Source organism: Argiope bruennichi, chromosome 6, assembly GCF_947563725.1.
Source record: "Argiope bruennichi chromosome 6, qqArgBrue1.1, whole genome shotgun sequence".
Lineage (NCBI taxonomy): Eukaryota > Metazoa > Arthropoda > Arachnida > Araneae > Araneidae > Argiope > Argiope bruennichi.
The window spans coordinates 97,137,326-97,156,533 of NC_079156.1; the positions used below are offsets into that span (position 1 = coordinate 97,137,326).

Consider the following 19,208-nt stretch of genomic DNA (forward strand, 5'->3'; position numbering starts at 1 on the left):
AAGTAATAATCAGAAAAATAGTGGGAATTTCATTATTAAATTAGAGTTTTACATAACATAAACATGAGAGGTTAAATAAAAATACTGAACAGGAGATGGCATAGTTGAGTGTTGTTGCAAAGTTGTTGAGTTTTGACTAGAATGAGTAGCAGAGGTTAAAAAATATTTTTAATGCAATTGTATATATTGTAATTGTAAATATACCTAAATGCAATTGTAATTATAAAATTGAATTAGATATTGCATTTACCTAAATGCAATTGTAATTATAAAATGGAATTAGATATTGTATTTACCTAAATGCAATATCTAATTCAATTTTATAATTATAATTGCATTTAGGTAAATACAATATCTAATTCAATTTTATAATTATAATTGCATTTAGGTAAATACAATATCTAATTCAATTTTATAATTACAATTGCATTTAGGTTTTTCAAATTTTGATCAATTGACTAATTCAATTTTTGATCTCGTTCTGAAATCTGACACAGAATTATGGTTATAGTTAAATATCACATTTTATATATTTAAGTCATCGCTTTTTTGAGTTATGACATGTTTCAGAAGGTACAGACAGACATACGTTCAATTCCTTGTTAGATATGGCTCAACAACTGATAGGTGTCTACACTGAGATGCCAAATCTGTGCACCGAATTTTATCTATCTAGATTGCTCCGTTTTGTTGATATCATGTTAACGTATATTCGGACAGCTGGACAGACAGACTTCCTCTGAAAGGAGTGTGCTCAAAATGTGATAAAAAATCTGTAAATTTAATGTATAGATCGTATACCAAATTCATCCGTCATTTTTAAAGTGTATTTGAATTATTTTTTGTCACAGATAGACGAACTAAGAGACATTTTTCGGTGTTTTCGAACTCAGGTAGATCTAAAACCTGGAAATTAGTAATCTGAGAAACCAAGATGGTTGGCATAAATTATAATAAATTTATAATATTTCTTATAATAAGTTAATTATAATTATAATAAACTTATATAATCTTCATAAATTATAATATTTCTTATCACAATAATATTTTTTGGAAAAAGAAGAAAATAATAATAATAATAATAAAAAAAAAACCCATTGGGAGTGATTTCTCCCAAAACTTTTGCATTCTCTCTAATAAACTTACCGTGCCAGAGAACCCCTTACATGGTACTGGCGTTCAGGAGTTACAAAATAAGAACTTTTGGCTTGAATTTAGCATTTTTACTGAATTTATCATGTGAACCTTGGCGAGTTATTTGTTGATTAATCCGTTGCATGCGGTTAATAGTATCCGAAAATCGATTTTCTACTTTAGACATATTTTTCTCAACCTATTGAAACAAAAAGTTGACACAAAACGGTTATTGTAGGTACCAAATCTCTTACCAAATTTGATATATTTAAGTCATTGCGTTTTTGAGTTATTGGGTTTACATTGAAAGAGTAGAAACCGATAGAAAGTCAACCCATTAATGAATTTGGGATAAATTCATTCAATTCGGTTTTCAAAGGCGTCTACACTATAAATGTTAAATCTATATACCAAAATTTAGCTATCTGGCTCTCTTCGTTTTGTAAATATCGTGTTATCTTACATTCGAAGAGCAGGAAAAACGGCTTCCTATGAACAGATATTACTCAAAAGTTGATAGAAATCTGGAAATTTTGTGTAAATACCGTATACCAAATTGAAATATCTAGCTGAAAGAACTTTTAATTAATTTTTATCACAAATTGGCAGAATTAAATTTTCTAAAAGTGTATTTTTCGAACTCAGAGTGGTTTAAAACGTGAAGATTCATCAAAATCTCGAATTCGAATTTTTCGACAATTACAATAATTCCTCTGTACTTCTACGAGAAAGTAAATAGCAAATATAACCTTATTGTATTATATAAATACAATGGAACAGAGTTGAGGGATGAACACTTTCTCTAAATCGAGAAAGCCTTTCTTGTAAATAATCTTAAATAGACTTCAGTTTTCTTTCTTAGAATACCTACACCTACTTTTGAAAGTTGTTAATTTTATGGAGGCAATGGACCAAATGGAATAGCCCTTATTTTAAAGAACTATTATAACATTCTTTAGGCTCTTTCTTCTTCCTATTTTGGCTTTCCATCTCCATTATTCTTAAAGTCTTCAAGTAGGGTTAAATTTTCATTAGACTCTGCACTCTGGAAAGAGAGAGAATATATAGATAAAAAAAAGTAAAAAAATATATTGGAAAAAAAAACGTATTTGGAAACGACGTAATTGCGAATTTGAAATAATCGTTTCATGTGTTTTCTTAAGAATAAAAAAAAAAGATACAGAAATGTCTCAAATGTTGAAAGAGAGAATAGAAAATTGCCTAACAAAATTACTGCATATTATCAGTGGAAAGATAGCTGCGTGAAGTGAGATATCGGCACATGGATTGATTAATATATTTCACTGGGTATTTTTTTCAATTTGGGACATTGCTTATATTTTGAAGTCAAAAGGTGTAGTCTCCTTAAAACTTTCCCTCATACCGTCCAAAATGTTTTTAATCCGTTCCACAAAAAATTGTGGGCCGTGGTAAAGTCACGAATATCATGCATGGCAATGGTGAACGATCGTTTCATTATTTTGTAAGAACATGATGTTCTGATTTGTTATTTTTCAAGCCTCAAAATGCACGAGCAGTATTTGTATTGCAAGTCAGAAGTATTTTGTGTGCTTCGTGGTGTATTTTTTGTGTTTGTATTAATCGTTTAGTAAAGGAAGCGAATATTGTACAGATATTTTAAGAAGAGTGAGAATGTAAACTTTTTGTAAACTTCCACAGTGTGATGTATTTTGTGTTTGTATTCATTGTAAAGGGAATGAATATTCAATAGAAATTTTAAATAGATTGAGAATGTAAACTTTTTAAAAACTTCCACAATATGATGCTTTTTGTTTTTTGTGATGTCTTTTTTTTGTATCCATCGCTTAGCAAGGAGGACAGATAATTATTTTGGTCACCTTTTTATCGGATTCAGAAGCAAATTTATTCAGGATTTTACAATTTTTGTGTAAATATCACATAACAAAATCCCCCCATCGAAGTACTCGTATTTTTAAATTATAGTTCTTTTTACATACGTACATATAGACATACCAACATACATTCAATCCAGCATTAGTTTTAATTCAAAGTTCGAAATGTATCTGTTATTCTAATGACAAAATCACACCTCAAAATGTATCCATCTAATGCATTCTATTCATTCACGGGCATTTAGTCAAAATTCATGTTGGTGTATTTCGTTATAAGATTTAAGAAAATTTATAATTTTTGTTTGCGAACTAAGTACAAAAATTCATCTTCCGAGTTTGTCACGAAACGGATATCTTAGCGGAACGAGTGGGAGTGGTCTTTCTTAAACTTACTCCCAGAATCTTCAATGCTTTTTTTTATCCTCTTCTCCCTTCTAAAACTGTTTAACTTGTGTAACGCAATGAATACCCTGCATGGCATTGATGGCTAATTGTTACGAAATCTGGATATTTTGCGTGAATCTAGCATTTTTACTGATTATATCATGAGAATATATATGACTTAAGTTCAAAATGGTGGAAATATATGGGACAAAGACAGTGATTTGTAACTGCTTGGGTAAAGAATCGATTATTTATGTGTGTATGAGGGAACATTTTCAATTATTTAGATATTTCATATGCGAATCTTTCTTTTTCTTCAATAATTTATCATTTTTGATATTTGATTCTTACCAAATTTGAATTTTAGGCGTAAATGTTCTTCCGGAAATTTTCAAATAACTTCCAATATATATACAAATGGATTTTTAATGTTATTTATTTTCCAAATCAGTATTTTAAATTGTAAATTGAGTGTTTTAGAATTTGCCCATATTATAAAATATAGTAAAATTAACTGATAGCAAAACAACAGCTCTGTGCAGAAGTATTTAGCCTTTAAAACAACACTTATCAAAGCATATGAATAAATGCCAAACTTATATTATTTTTGATGAAGAAAGCAGTCAGTTTAACATTGTGCTTGTAAATACCAATAAAAATATTTATTTTTCTGAAGGTGTTATTATAATTTTATAACGTTTACTTTTGGATGTTAGTAATATTATTGAGCCTAACATTTAAATAATAATGATTGAAATCCATCAATCTGCACATATTCTCAACTTAGAAAAATTGAATTACTTCAAAACAAATGCCATACAAGATATTAAATACATGTATTTTGAATGTTTAATGCAGGTAGTGATTTTTTGTGGCACGTAAATGTAAATGCGTAACTTCAAAAAAAAAAAAAAAGACTGTTTTGTCAGAATATAATTTCTTTATTTAAATATTTTGCTTGAGTAGCCTCTTAGCCGTTGCAGTTCCAGGGAACTGCCCCGTTGCCCAGGGAACACCACGTGGAGGTGTGCTACTCTCGTTCCCCACCCGCCAACCCTCCCTTGATGGCTGCATCTCATTTCTCTGCGACCGATAATTGAAGACAGTCTTTGAATGAGCGTCTGTCAATCGATGACACTTGTCGGAAAAGCATCTAGTGACCGATGTCGATTTTTGACGCAGATCTGGCAAGTGAAGACAGTTTTAAACACTATTGGCAGCTGAGGACAGTTTTGATGTTATACTGCATTCTGCCGTTGTCGGTACTCAGCTGGTAAGTCCAGAGCCATGCAAAGTTTGTAGACGGCATAGGACTCCACAACTGGTGTTCCTATGGGAGCCAGGCGTGCCGGCAAGCTTAGGGCGCAGCACATTTTGTAAATCGTTAACGATTTAACAATTGGAAGATCAGTCTTCTGAACTTCGATAGGAGCGAGTTCAGCAGGTATCTCTAAAGCCTGGCAGATCTTATAAACTACAAACGAGCGCACCACAGCAACTCGCGGAACAGGCGGATGAGATGGTACATCCATATCAAGATCTGTATCAACATCCCCAATAGATGGCGAATCGGGGTAAAGGAAATATTTTAGTATTTCCCTAATCATCAGTAACACGATGAAAACAGCGATGGCCGTAGCCTCACTGAAATCCTCGAAAATCGCACCAAACATTATTACTCAGCAAAAACAGTCGCACAACGTTCGGTTGCAAAACAAAGAATGAATTTTAACATAAAGCAACAGAGCAGGGATCCATTGTTTGTTCTATTAGATTGTTTACATTTTTTAACTTTGTTGAGCACTTCAACAGTTATTTTACTGCTGACAACAATTTCAAAGAGGACTGTTGGAATATTTTGAGTTCAGTAACAATTGAAATGTGGCGAATAGTTATTACTTACTTAACAATTGAATATCAGTAATTGGTAGTCGGGTGGTGGTAAAAAAAAGGGGAATTAATAATCTTATAAATAGGTATAAGTTTTTATTGTAAGAGGGATTAGTATTAGAATTATTACTTACTAATTTATTAAAAGTCATTTCCCAATTGAAAATCGATGCAAAATAGCACACTCGCACACTTGCGAGTAGACACACACGCACATACACAAACACTGTCATCTTTATTATTAGTAAAGATTTCCCTCATGCTGTTGTTCTGATGCTGATGTGATTTCAAAATTTTTTCCTTTTTTTTTGTAGGATTCTAAATCTAATTGGTGTGGTCCCCGTTCAAGTACAAAATGCTATGCCAATACATTTCGGAAATAATTTAGTCCAATTTCGTCATATAACAACTTCCTTTCATTGACGAGCGGAAACAACTTACGTCTCAACGCACGACTATAAATAGTTGCTTCTGCGAAAAAGGTGACGACATTACCCCAGGGTGTCTACGAAAACCAAAGGGGTTGAACTGATTGAGTCCATCAGTGAGTGTCATTGATAAGTTGATCTGAATAATGTACAAGGCTTGAGGGAGAGGACGCGGGTTCTGGAAGTGACAGTTCCCAATTCTTGTGTGATATCACCCGTGGTCATGTTTCTTCAGGTGCAAGAAGGGAATTGGTTTCCCTGTCATGCAAAGAATATGAATAGATATGTGGACAAATAAAGAAAAAAAAAGGATCGTTCTCGAGTGAAGAAATTATTTTTGGTTAGTTTCTTTTAAGCGAATCGTATTTATTTACATAGCGGATTAATATAAGTAAGCCAATCATTTTATTAGACAGTGTAATGCCATCATGTATTATTAGTATACCATTAATATTGATTAATATATTGCTTTTTAACATGCTATTGATCTATTTTAGATTTTCAAAACTTATTTCTTCTTTTCCTTTATTGATATTATTTTAAATTTTATTTCTTAACTTTCATGTGACATAAATTTCTTGTACTTTTTGCACTGATTTATTTATTTGTTTATATATTAAGTATTTTTTTAAATCGATTCATTTCATTAATTTAATTTCATTGCAATTGCCTTTGGAAATCAGTTGGTTTATGTGTAATACTGGATATATTTAATTTTAAATAAATCTCATATTCATAACTTGATGACCCTAAATGTCTCAATAAAGTGTCCATAAGCATTGAATTGTGTTAGATAATAACGGTGTTATTTCAGTAGTTTAACCCAACCTTCTCCATTTATTGTGTAAGCGAGCCTTCTTAATGAAATCAAGTTCCATGACATAACTATCTGTGCGATATAATTGTATGTCGCTTTTCTAGGTGCTGAAGCCACATTCTCTTATTCCTCATTAAAACTGCCGAAATAATAAGAATTATGTTTCTTCTTTAATTTTCAATAATGGGTGAATATTATAAGATTAAAAATTTGTTGAAACGCTGGAAGCTATTTGAATTTCCTTTTGCAGTGATATTGTTGAAAGCTTTATTAAAAAGAAACAATGTTTTTTTCGAAATTAAAGGAAAAAATTACAGGAGAAATAAATTGAAAACTTTAAAAATATATTTTTTTCCAGTTTAAAAGCGCTTCAAAATCATTATTGTATGGCATTTGGAGAATTTGTCACAGAAAAATTCCAACATCACGCTTAATTTTCATTCTCTATTTAAAAAAATCATCTTTGATGCATATATTTCCATAGTATGTTTGTATTAAATTCTACATGAATTCTCTTATATCTATGATGAACTATCTGCTATGAACGCACATATACATACAAACTATTAGAAGAGATTGCATTTGAGTGCTCCATACTCTTTAGAATTGAAATGTGATATTTTACGTTCTCACGAAAATTAAAGCCGATTTCACACAAAAGTGCCATTTTTAGAATCTATAGCACCAAATTTCTTTAAAGTCCTTGGATTATTGTTGACAATAAAGTAAGGGTTGAACAAGTGAACTTTGCATTTTGTGCCCTTATTCGTAACTTGAAAGATACTTTGATAATGATAATGTAAAATTTAAAATTTATTTGCTGAATAAAGAGTAGATTAAAACTTAATAAGAATTGTTAATCTTTAAATAATTGTTTTTTAATTTTTATATGATCACTCATTGTGAAACTCTCGTTTAATAAAAATTTAATTGGTTTAAATCTATTTTCTTCGATTCCTTCGTATCGAAATTGGGTGTCAAGTGGAACTTTATGTTGTTATCTTGCTTTTTGCCCCGATTTCCAACTGCAAGTGTTCTAGGAATCTGATAAGTTGTGATTTCCCAGTCTTACTCCATCTCCATCCTGGTCTTCATACAAGGCGAGGCAAAAAAAAAAAAAAAAAAAAAAAAAAAAAAAAAAAAAAAAAAACACCGGACAAAGTTATTACATCATAGATGAGAAGTTAATTAATTTCTTTTTAATTTTTGTTCATTTCTTTTTATCTACCACTTCAATTATAACACATTTTATAATGTATCTTTTAGTTTACATATTGCTTTTTGGATTTTTTTACAATGCTACACAAACAAACAAACAAAAAAAACTTAGTATTTTAGAGTTGTTTAAGCAAAGATAACGACAGTATGAAGTCGTTCGCTTGCTTAATGTATCTCCGTAAACAGTGTCTGATGAAATATATCGTTTCCATAAGCTTGGTAATGATGGTCAAAGTCCTGGAAATGAACGAAAACGTATGGTAAACACTTTTAATAGTCGTAAGATTATCAAAAAGCGAGTTCAATGAAATTCAAGGGTTTCCATGGAAAGATCGCTCTTGAACTAGGAATAAGGGACCAATCAGTGCAATGAATTGCAAAAAGAGAGCTTGGACTGAAGCTTTCAAGTTTCAAAAAGTACAGCTTCTCACTAAAGAAAGCAAACTCGTGCGGTCCAAAGATGCCGAACACTTTTGAGACGGGTCGCAAGTCAGTGTTGGGAGAGATTCCTTTTCACTAATGAGAAGCTCTTTACCGTCCAAAAGCTCATAACTCCTAGAACTATAGGATCTGGTCTGTAGACGCTCCAATTGTTTAACATTGCAAAAATTCAAAGTCTATCATGGTCTGCGGCGGAATTTGTGCAAGCTGCAAAACATGTCTTGTTTTTGTGGATGAGAGAGTTAAAATATTGCAAAAAGTGTACCAGCGGGACATTCTTGAAGCTGTTGTACTTCCGTAGTCCAAAACACACTTCGACAATGTAAAGTGAAAGTTTCAACAAGATCCTGCACCAGCTCACAAGACTAAGAGTGGTGCAAGGCGCATTTTCCGGACATGATATCAAATGGAGAGTGGGCACAATATTCACCGAATCTCAATCCCATGCTTACAATGCCTGGTCCATTTTGGAGTCTAGAGTATGCACTAAAGAACATAAAAGTTTCGACTCTCTAAATCAATGTCTTCGGCGGGAATGAGATAGATTAAAAGTAGAAGACTTGTTGCCCATTGCTGAACATTTCTACAAGCGTTGGCGCCTCTGCATCACTGCAAAAGGTGGCCACTTTGAAAAAAGTTAAATTTATTTATTAGTTAAAGTCTACTTTTATTATTATTTGTTAAATTTTATTAATTTATTTATTCTTAATCATGTTATATTAAAAATTGTTTGTCTGGGTTTTTCTGCCGCACCCTGTACGAAGACGGAGATGACATTTTCTTATGTAAGGTGGGCCGCGGTGGACTGGTGGTAAGGTCTGCGCTTGTAAGCCGTCGGGTTTTAGGTTCGAGACCCGATTTCACCGAAGAACCGTCGTGTAAGGGGATCTGTTGCACGTTAAATCCGTCATGCCAAACATTCTCCCGCTGGTGTAGTGTGGTGTGGAGAGGAGTGTGCCAGCTCAGGTGTCGTCGTCCTCGTCATCTGACCGCGGTTCAAAGTTACGTGGCCCGTCCCAAAATAGCCCTAGTGTTGCTTTATAACGGGACGTTAATATAACTTAACTAAACTTTTATTAGAAAATACATGACAAAATCTAAAGGAGATTAAAAACACTGGTTTCTGTCTTTTATTCTGCCACATTCAAACTGGCGAATGGCTCCGATTCTTGTTATAGGGGGATGCATCGGTGTTAATCTGAACTGTGAACGCAATGAACACTCGTCAAAGTTTATAAATTTGATTGATCCTGAAAATCATTGTGTAAGGAATGTAATATACCATTCTTTATTTTGTTCAACTTTTTTTGTAAAATGAATAATCAAGGCTATATAGAAATTGTAAAAACTGACAAAAAATTAATTTATATGCTGGTCATATAACAAAATTTTTTTCCTAATAAATGACTTATGTATCCTGATATAATCCTTAAAAATAATTGTAATTAAAATAGTGTAGAAGAGATAAAAAGTATAACAAAAAAAATCTGTCTTCTAATCTATACTACAAAATACAAATAAGTAAAAAAATATGTTAAAGTGTAATTTAGATATTAAAAAAATACAGTAAATATGAATAATTTTTCTCTAATTCGTAATTTTTTCAAACGAATTCGGAATTTTCTTCTTCTCGAGAGTATTTGCATTAAAAAAAAACAAATCCGCAACTTTGATGAATAACTAAATTTTTTTTGCAAAGAAAGCTCTAATGTAAAATAAAAATCAATTAACGAAGATAAAAATTAAATTTTACTTAAATTTTCTTCTATTAGAATTTCTGCAGAATTAAAAAAAAGAAAAACACAATGATTTCTCTAATCATAATAATTAAATATTCTGTTTAATAGGATTAGAATTAAAATCTATGATTCTACTTGATCAATGATTGTTTTTAATTCATAGGCAACACGATTGAAACAACACAATGATTGTTTGAGCACGTTAGTATTCGTTTAAAATCTAATTTTGATAACAACAATTGTAGGAAAACATTGAAAAAGAAATGATAAAAAAATATTCTTTATTTACACATCATAATGAATATGACATTCTTATGTTTTCAACAATAAATATATTTCTTCGATTAATTTTGTTGTTCAAAAATTTTTTGGTGTTTGTTTCAAATTTTGAAAATAGTTTTTAATGGATGAGAGCTTTGCCATATCCCAAACCGTATCCGAGGCCAAGAGGAGCTGCAAGGCCAAGACCATGTCCGAGCACTCCACCGTAAGCTACTGGGGCAGCAAGGGCGGCTCCGTGTGCGATCACTCCACCATAGGCAACTGGGGCAGCGACAGCTGGGGCAGCAACAGCCAAAGGAGCAGCGTAGGTGGCAGCATGTCCGACAACAGCGGCAGCAGGAGCTACATGGTTGACGACTGGGGCAACGGGTCCGGCGTAGGGGCTGGCGACGAGGGCGGCTGCTGGGGCGCTGGCAGCGGTTCCGGGTTCGTTGGTCTTGACGGTGGCTCGGAATCCGTGTCCGTCAGCAACGTAGTCGACTCGTCGGGCTCGTCCGTCGATGTCGGCAATGGTGTAAGATCCCTTCTTGTTTCCGTGGGCATCTCCTACTTCGGCGCGGGAGTTGGCAGCACCTAGTCCGTCTTGGATTCCATAATTGAAAGCGTAGTTGCCGAATGCCTATTAAAAATATAAAAAGAAATTATTTCAAAAGAAGTATGCAAAATTGATTTTCATACTCATCATTACATATAATATCTTACGGAAATAGGAAGTACATATTTTATGATTCATATGTAATGAAAACAGATACGTTTATTGGTTACAATATATTAAACTTTTTTAAATTTTAAACTTTTTAAATTCCAAAACTTTAAAAATCAACATCTGAATTGTTCTTTTTATGTAAGAAAACTGCGGTAAACCGTTCCCTTATATGAAGCACTTGAAATATCAAAAGAGAAATAGAAATTCTTATGAAATCCAAAAATGTTATTGCACTTTATAAATAACTAAATTAAGAAATTCCATTTTATTCACGATTTATCCTTAAACAAAGCTAAAACATGCGGAATTTTACAGCGAAGTTTCTTTTATGTTTAAACACAAATGCTTTCATCATTGTATCGCCGTATCGATAAAAAAGTAAAGCACATTTTTAGTTTTTTTTCAAAATTTCCGTTATAAGTGGTGAGTAAAAATATAATATATTTGATTATGAATTACCAGAATTTTATTTTTTCGCAATTGTTTCAAAAACCTTTTTTTGTCAGTTCACTTCAAATGTTAAGAAATTAGCTTTCTTGCTTTACAAATACAATAATTTAGTTACATATAACAATGAAGCATAATTCAAAGCGATTACTTACATCTTGAGATCGTGCACTGGTGCTAACACCGGTGTTGACTAAAGCGGCGTGTCCTCCGTACAAGATGGATGCCTGAGCAGCAGCGACGGCTACGAGAAGGATAGCGACCTGTTGAAGAAGACAAATGATCATCTGTAGGTGTCATTATGTGATTAAAAGAAAAGCAGGGACAAAATGTTATCGATTATATAATTTTTTGAAAAGAAAGGATTATAATCAGAGAATGTATTAAGTTTTTTTAAATATATGTGCTAATTTACCGAATTAATTTAAAATTTTACTTATAGAAATAATTTTATAGTAAAGGAATAAAAGAGAAATTAGTTATGAAACAAAAACATGTTTGAAACGTTCTTAGAATGATGATGATGTCTTGTCCGTGTTTTCACTGAAAAGGGATGCAGCAGCTTCTGAGGGTAAAGACCCCTGAGCACCCGATGGCAGAAGTCTGACTCCTAGCTCATATGAAGATGACACTCACGCAATCGCTTGCGCAACCCCTGTCTACAGGGTAGTTCTTTCACACATCTCACAGATAAAACACAGGGTAAAGGTATAACCATGCCTGGACCCCGGACTCAAAGATCATAGTTCTACACCTAGACCACGACACTGGCAGTGTTATTAGAAATCAAATTCTGAATGAAACTCACCAATTTCGAAACTATGATCAAAGAAACTTAAGCTATTAACATTTAAGTGCATTAAATGCATATAGAAAATATTGCATTTTGTTTGGTTTATCATTTCATATTTCGTTAACAAGATAATAAAAGTTAAATGTTCCAGTGAATAATGAGAAAATACTTTAACCACAACGATAATTAAATATTTTACAACTTTTAATATCCTATGAAATAATATAAGATAGATTTGTATATTTGCCACTTTAAAGCTTGCATATTCAGTTAAATATTACGTTATCTATCTAAATAACTGAAATTTTAAATTAATTTACAGTAAACATGTTTAGATTATCAATTGTTTAAAATCAGATAAGGAATTTGATTGGTGATAAAATATGAAATAAATGTTACATTTAAGAAGATGAGGCATATTTGTTTTCTATAGCGAATGGAACAGACAACAAAATTTTTTTATACAAAAAAAAAAAAAAACGAACAAATGATATTTGTTTATGTGCTTAAATTGATTATGACCCAGCGATAAGAATAGTTTCTTTTTAGAGTTTCTTTTTACCGAATGATTAATTTTTACTCATCGAGTTTTAGATTTTAATTATTTGACAACTTTTATGATAAAACGTGATTAAAGAATGTAGTCTTGACACTATAATAATCTTCTCAAATTCTGAAAGCACTTAATGAAATTAGATTTTTCAAAAGTATGTTTATATAAATTATGCAAGTATTCGAAAAAAATTCATTTTATTAAACATAGGACAGAAAAAAACCCCGGTAGAGTATGAAAAATTCGACTTACCTTAGTGAACATTTTAGATTACTTTTTGGTTAGTTCAAGAAACTGAATGAGTTATGTTTAGAATCAAATCCAATTTATATTCGTAATTCCCAAGGATTTTTAGTAATCGAATACGTAACAAGCGACAACATACGGAAACATTTTTGTTCATTTCAATGTCTTCACCCAAACCAACTAGTTAACACGCCCGCGTTACAATGTATGTGATATTTGGATGAAAAGAAGGAAATCCACGAGACTGACCTTCATTGAAGTAACTTACCTTCCTTTCAGGCGAGTATCAGACAGTTAATTTGCATCAAATAAGTAAAGAATTTTTTAAGGTTTCTTTTAATATCACCTTAATTCTTTTTGTTTTCTTGAATGCTATCGTGCATGTATACTATCTTATAAATAATTGATTTTGTTTTTTTATGTTTTAAAAACAAACTTATCTACCATATTTTATTAAATATTTCGTATTATTTTTTTCAAACTTTAGAATTCATTATGACTTTTCAAAGTACAGGGGTCAATACTGCAGGGAAACACTCGTAGAAATAATAAAAACAAAGAAAATATTTTTTGTTGAAATTCTTAGTGAAATAATTGAACATGCAAATGTGTGAGACATTGAGATATATTTTAATAAAATTTTAATTTCGTTAATCAGGAAATAGAATTTATAATTGATTTTTTAGAATTTTCTTCTTATTATTATATTAGTTGGGAAATAATTGCCGTATTGAGTTTAGATGCTTACTATCATGTGAGACATAATGTTGCTTTTGTTTGCGATTTTTGAAGCCTCAAAATGCGTAGACAAAAACTAAAGATTATGATTTGTTGGAACTCATAAATTGTAGGAGTATTTTTCTGATCGGAACCATAAATATGAGAAAATAATCTAAATTCCAAATTCTTAAGATTAGATTCTGAATCAAAACTACCTAACAGTTTTGTTATAAAACATCTTTGCAAAATGATCAGGATGCGAAATTCAATTCCTTTTTTCAAAATGATTTTGATGTCTCACTTTAATAATGAATTTCATGAAAGGAATGATGATTTAAGCTTTTAATTTTTGCTCACAAATTTGAAGTATTGTCAAATAAAATTGTTCTCTCATGATAATTTGAAATTTGCGACAGCAGATTTCAATTTATTTTTTAACATTTTGTTGAATTTGCTCTTGTTTGATAACAATATTAAGAATTTCTACTTTTAAATACTTTAAAAATAACTTTAATTAATAAAAACTATTTTCCATTTTTTTTATTCAGTCTTAATATTCTTCATAATTCTAATATACCAAATGTAACTCTAATATATACAATTCATAAATGAGTGAACAAACTTTGCAAGGCTATTAGAAGAAAGTGAAATAAAATACAACTTCGTTGTTCTTCAGAAGTTTAAAACAAAAATTGTTTTAAATTTAGTACAATAATAAGTGCTCAGTGTGAGCTCTCCGTTCCCTCTACCAACACGAATAATATGGATTAGTTACGATAAATCATCTCGCACTTTTTTAAGCATGTCTGATGTGAAGCTTTGAAAGGCTGCAGACACGTTTGTCTTTTTAAGTTCTTTAATATCGATTGGAAACAGTAACAAAAATACATGCAGTTACATAACTTTGATAACTATGTTGAATTTAAATTTTCAACTGTTATTCTTGATTTCATATGAATAACAAAGTTGTACTTTTTCTGTTTCAGCTTTAATAGCTCTGTAAATTTGGGATTTCATTTATGAGACATGGTGAGTGTAATGAAATATTACAATCAATTCATTTCTCATATACGATCAAAATACCATATTTTTATTCTATTATTTCTTTTGGAATTACAGTAGAAAGCCCATATTGACAATAAGCCTTTAACAGTTTCACACGTTTTATAACAATACATAGAATATGTAAGATATAATAGCTAATTTCCTTCCCCTGTATAAAAATGAATAAAAAATAAGTAAATAGAACGCATCAGATGTACAAATCATCATAAGAAAATATGTATTCTGAAGCTTTTAGAAAAATATAAATTGGTTCGTAAATTGAAATCACGAAATTTTTTTACGAAATCAATGGCTTTGTACATGTAGATCGAATAATCTTCATGAGATGAAAAATAATAAAACAAGGAGCTGAAAAAAAAATACATTTAACATGAAAGTACTTATATTCGACACTAAAAAAGATTACATGCATTTTAAAGATAAATAAATATATTATTTTATTCTAATAGATTGTTAAATCCGTATAAATACCAAATAATTCTAAAATACCAAAACAATTTGAAGAAATCGACATTTCTGGAAATAAATTAACATAAAAAGGTGCTGTTTGCTCAGAAATGTTGGATATCTTTTTTTTCGTGTAATCAGTATTTATCGGTAACGCAGCTCACAATTTATGCCGTTGTATGATTGTCTAGGTTTTGGAATCATGCATTATGTAGGTAAAGATACTGATCGGAAAAATTGTATGCAAATGTTCAATGCGTTTTCATTAGTTTGGGAAATTAAATATTGATGGAATGTTAAAACACAGAGTATAGAATTTCTACTTGCTGCAGTAAAATATTGTCTTATACTTAACGTAGCACGACTCTTCGATTATGTGTACTTTATAAACCACGAAACCATCTGATTCTGGATTTCTGAGCAAAAAAGTCGGATTTCAGTTTCATTCTTTTATTTTTTATCATCATGATTTTGCCAATTATTTATTTTTAAAGCTGCATCGGATTTTTTTATCACCCTTTTATCAACACTGTCTTTATTTTTGATCTCTGCAAATTCATTCTTATTTATATTAAAATCTGCAGTTTCTCTAAATTCTGAAAAGAATAAATTTCTCATATATTTCAAAATATTGATTTTCTTCATTTGAAATTCATTCAGTAATTCTTTTAAATTATAACTATTCTGGTGTGTTACATTTCCTTAATTCTTTATCTTACATACGTATACGTGATACAACGATTACTTTTATATTTATTTACAATTCTAAAACTTATTTGAATGTTAAAGAAAAGATCATTATATTAAGATGATTAATATATAAAGTTATATCTTAAATATATTTTATTTAGTATGTTTATTTGAAAGATAATTAATATAAAGGAATGCTTATTAAATTATATATTAAAATGCAGTAAAGACTTCATGTAAAATTATTTGACGCAACAAGTTCCTATATAGAATTTTAAATATATCTCATAGATTCCTTTTTACTATCTCGTATACGAAATATAGAAAAATTACTGTATTTAAAATACTCGAATTCGAGCATCTATCATATCTACAGGTTGGTTTAAATTAAACTTCCCCTATAAACAGCATCATACAACGCTAACAGGTGAACGGAACGTCCAAAATGTCCACTAGAGGGCACTTTTCCCGGAAAAACAATAATTTTAACACAATAAACGACCAAAACGGAATACAGAAACATTTATTGACTAGTTTCTGATCACTTTGTCATGGCACCCCACTAAGTAAAGAGAAGGAAAAAAAAAATAACAGTACGCTGTTTGAGGGGAAAAAATAATTCAATTTGCAAAAACAAGAACAGATTAGGACGAAATAGAACAAGAGGAGTAGTTGTTCATCGTGTCCAGGGGAACGTGCTTCATGTGGCCATCCTCCTTGACCTGCGAAATTTCAAGTAGATGGACAATGTGTTCAACAACAAATCGTAACTGATCAGTTGTGATGCTTCGTAGATGAAGCATTATGGAGTTCTTTAAGTCATTCGACGTCGCAACAAGATACCTTCATCATTACAGTCGGAAACATTGACATAAAGCATGACAACGACTGCAAACGTTTCTTACCCTAACCTGTTTTGCACAAAGCCTACTCTTCCTCGCAAGCATGCAAATCTAGACATTTTTTTCCCCTAGAATTGACAGTTTTCCCCGGTTTTACATTTTATTACTCATAATTCTTATTATGGCTTATTAATATTGTTTCTGTATTCCATTTTGGTCGTTTAATGTGTTAAAATTAATGTTTTTTGGGAAAAGGCGCCCTCTGGTGGACATTTTTTTCTGAAATTTCGTGAGAGCATCTCGTGTATAGTCTATATACTAAATTTCGCTGCAATTCGTTCATCCGTTTGCATTGTAGGATACTGTTTATAAGGGAATTTTAATTATAACCACCCTGTACAAGTTTCAGATTCGAAAACAGATACATTTGCATTATCACCTTGTAAAATTTTAATCTCATACGGTTTTATAGTTATTTTCAAGGTCAATAAATTGACACTTTTAAGATTTTTTTTATAAAAAAAAAAGTAAAATTTCTATAAATTGTAAAAAGAATAAATTTCTCATTCTTTTTTCAAAATATTGATGTTCTTCAGTAAAATTTTTGTCTTAATTCATTAGTTTATAGCTATCTTGTTATGTAACAGTTCCTGAAGCCTTTGTCATACTTCTGTATTCAGAATGCTAAGGCTAATTTAATATTCCTCATTTACAATCACAAAATGTATATGAATGTTATAGAAAAGTAAAAACAAACATCTTAAACATATCTTATTAAATTATGCTTATTCGAAATATTATTCATCAAAAAAAAAAAAAAATGCTGTAGAGATTTCGTAAAAAAATTCTTCAACGCAACGTTATCTTATACGAAATTCTAATTGGCTCATCGATTCATTTTTACTTTCTAGTAAACGAAGTAGGGAGAAAGATATTCGAATTCGAGAATTTCACATATCTCCAAGATTCAGATCTCTCTAGCTGGAAAAGCTTTTTTTTTTAGCATCATGTCTGTTTGTCGCTCTGTTTCCCTCAGTTTGTCTGTCTTTCTATTAACAAGATAAAAACTGGACTTATGAAATTTGGTATATGATCTTTAGACCAAGTTTGTAGATTTCTTTTATATTCTAAATAAAATTTAGTAAGAGAAACTTTGTCCCTCTGCCTGTTTGAGATCAAGATGAAATTAGGTACACATGCGTATAATCTAGGCGTCAAGTTTTGATTGAACTCTTTCAAAGAGTTAACCGTCTTTCTGTTATTTGGTATGGATAAAAACACTATAATAGGAAAACTTAATAACTTAAATAAGTGAAATATGATATGTAATCTGGTAATTATAATTGTTGATGTCTAATATTGATTTCAATTATTTGGTATAAAGGGCATCCGAGATACATATTTGAGTTTCAGTCCACATACATATGATCAATATCTAAGATTATGCGCTAATTTAGTAAAAATGCTAATTTTACTTCAAACAACGATCTTTTGTAACTATTGTTCACCAATTGATTGCAATTAATACACAAATACTAGTTTCTCCCGCTGCAGTGTGAAGTATATAACTCTCATGTGTAGGACTATGAAAATAAAAATCTGAGCAATAGCGGCATGATCCATAATTTTATGTCGTTAGAAAAGGATAACACTTTTATTATTGAATGCGCGAAAAAGTTCTGGGGAGGCAACATCCGCTGATATATATTAACCGCATTCCAATGATTCGCTTAAGATTCCACACAAATTGATTGAATAGGTAATGATATACACGTACCGAATTTCTTTACTAACCTGTGAAAACTCTCTCATGTGCATTAATCAAAGAACCCTTATTTTCAAAGAAAGGAAAATCTTCTTTTAACAGGGAAATACGAAAAAATATAGGGAAGACAACACTCATTGATTGCTACCTTTCGCAATTCTTTTTGACTGCCACGCGTAATTAACAAGGGCAATTAATCATGGTCCAAATTTATAAATATGATCAATCCAAAAAACCACCATATAAAAAAAGAGATATGGAATTCCTTATTATGACTTAGGCAATATTTAACTTAATTTAGTATGAAATATATTAGATGTTTCTGTAGAAAAGTTATAAGCAAATCTACAAACCGTGAAGAGACAAGGGAAAAAATTAATTGTTTTTACAAAATTATATCTAAATTATTAACCATGGCTGTATGGAAGTTGCAACAAATGAAAAAAAAATTCTTTATACAATTGCGAGTTACGCAATAAAATGCTTTTTTTTCCTTAAAAATTTTTTTTTTCATAATTAGTACCTCACTCGTGCATTAAAAAAAAATTTTTTTTGTTAATGCATCACTTTAAAAAAAATGCAATTTTGATAGCTATTTGTATTTTTTTTTGCACGAAAGAATTAATTCCATTGGATATGACATAGAATTAAAATCAACTATATACAAGTATATACCAAAAACAAATATTTATATTAAATTTTTATTTGACTTCCTAATATCATGATT

At 30.7% G+C, this 19,208-nt stretch overlaps 1 protein-coding gene across 1 annotated transcript; it reads right to left on the reverse strand.

Annotated features, from left to right (window-relative positions):
- Window positions 1-10,235: 10,235 nt before the first annotated feature.
- LOC129972610 (adult-specific rigid cuticular protein 15.7-like) lies at window positions 10,236-13,023 on the reverse strand. The gene is made up of 3 exons (XM_056086808.1): window positions 12,959-13,023; window positions 11,516-11,623; window positions 10,236-10,826 (listed from the first exon to the last, which is right to left on the reverse strand). The coding sequence occupies exons 1-3, from the start codon at window positions 12,968-12,970 to the stop codon at window positions 10,326-10,328; spliced, it is 621 nt and encodes a 206-aa protein (XP_055942783.1). The 5' UTR covers window positions 12,971-13,023; the 3' UTR covers window positions 10,236-10,325.
- Between the last annotated feature and the right edge of the window lie 6,185 nt (window positions 13,024-19,208).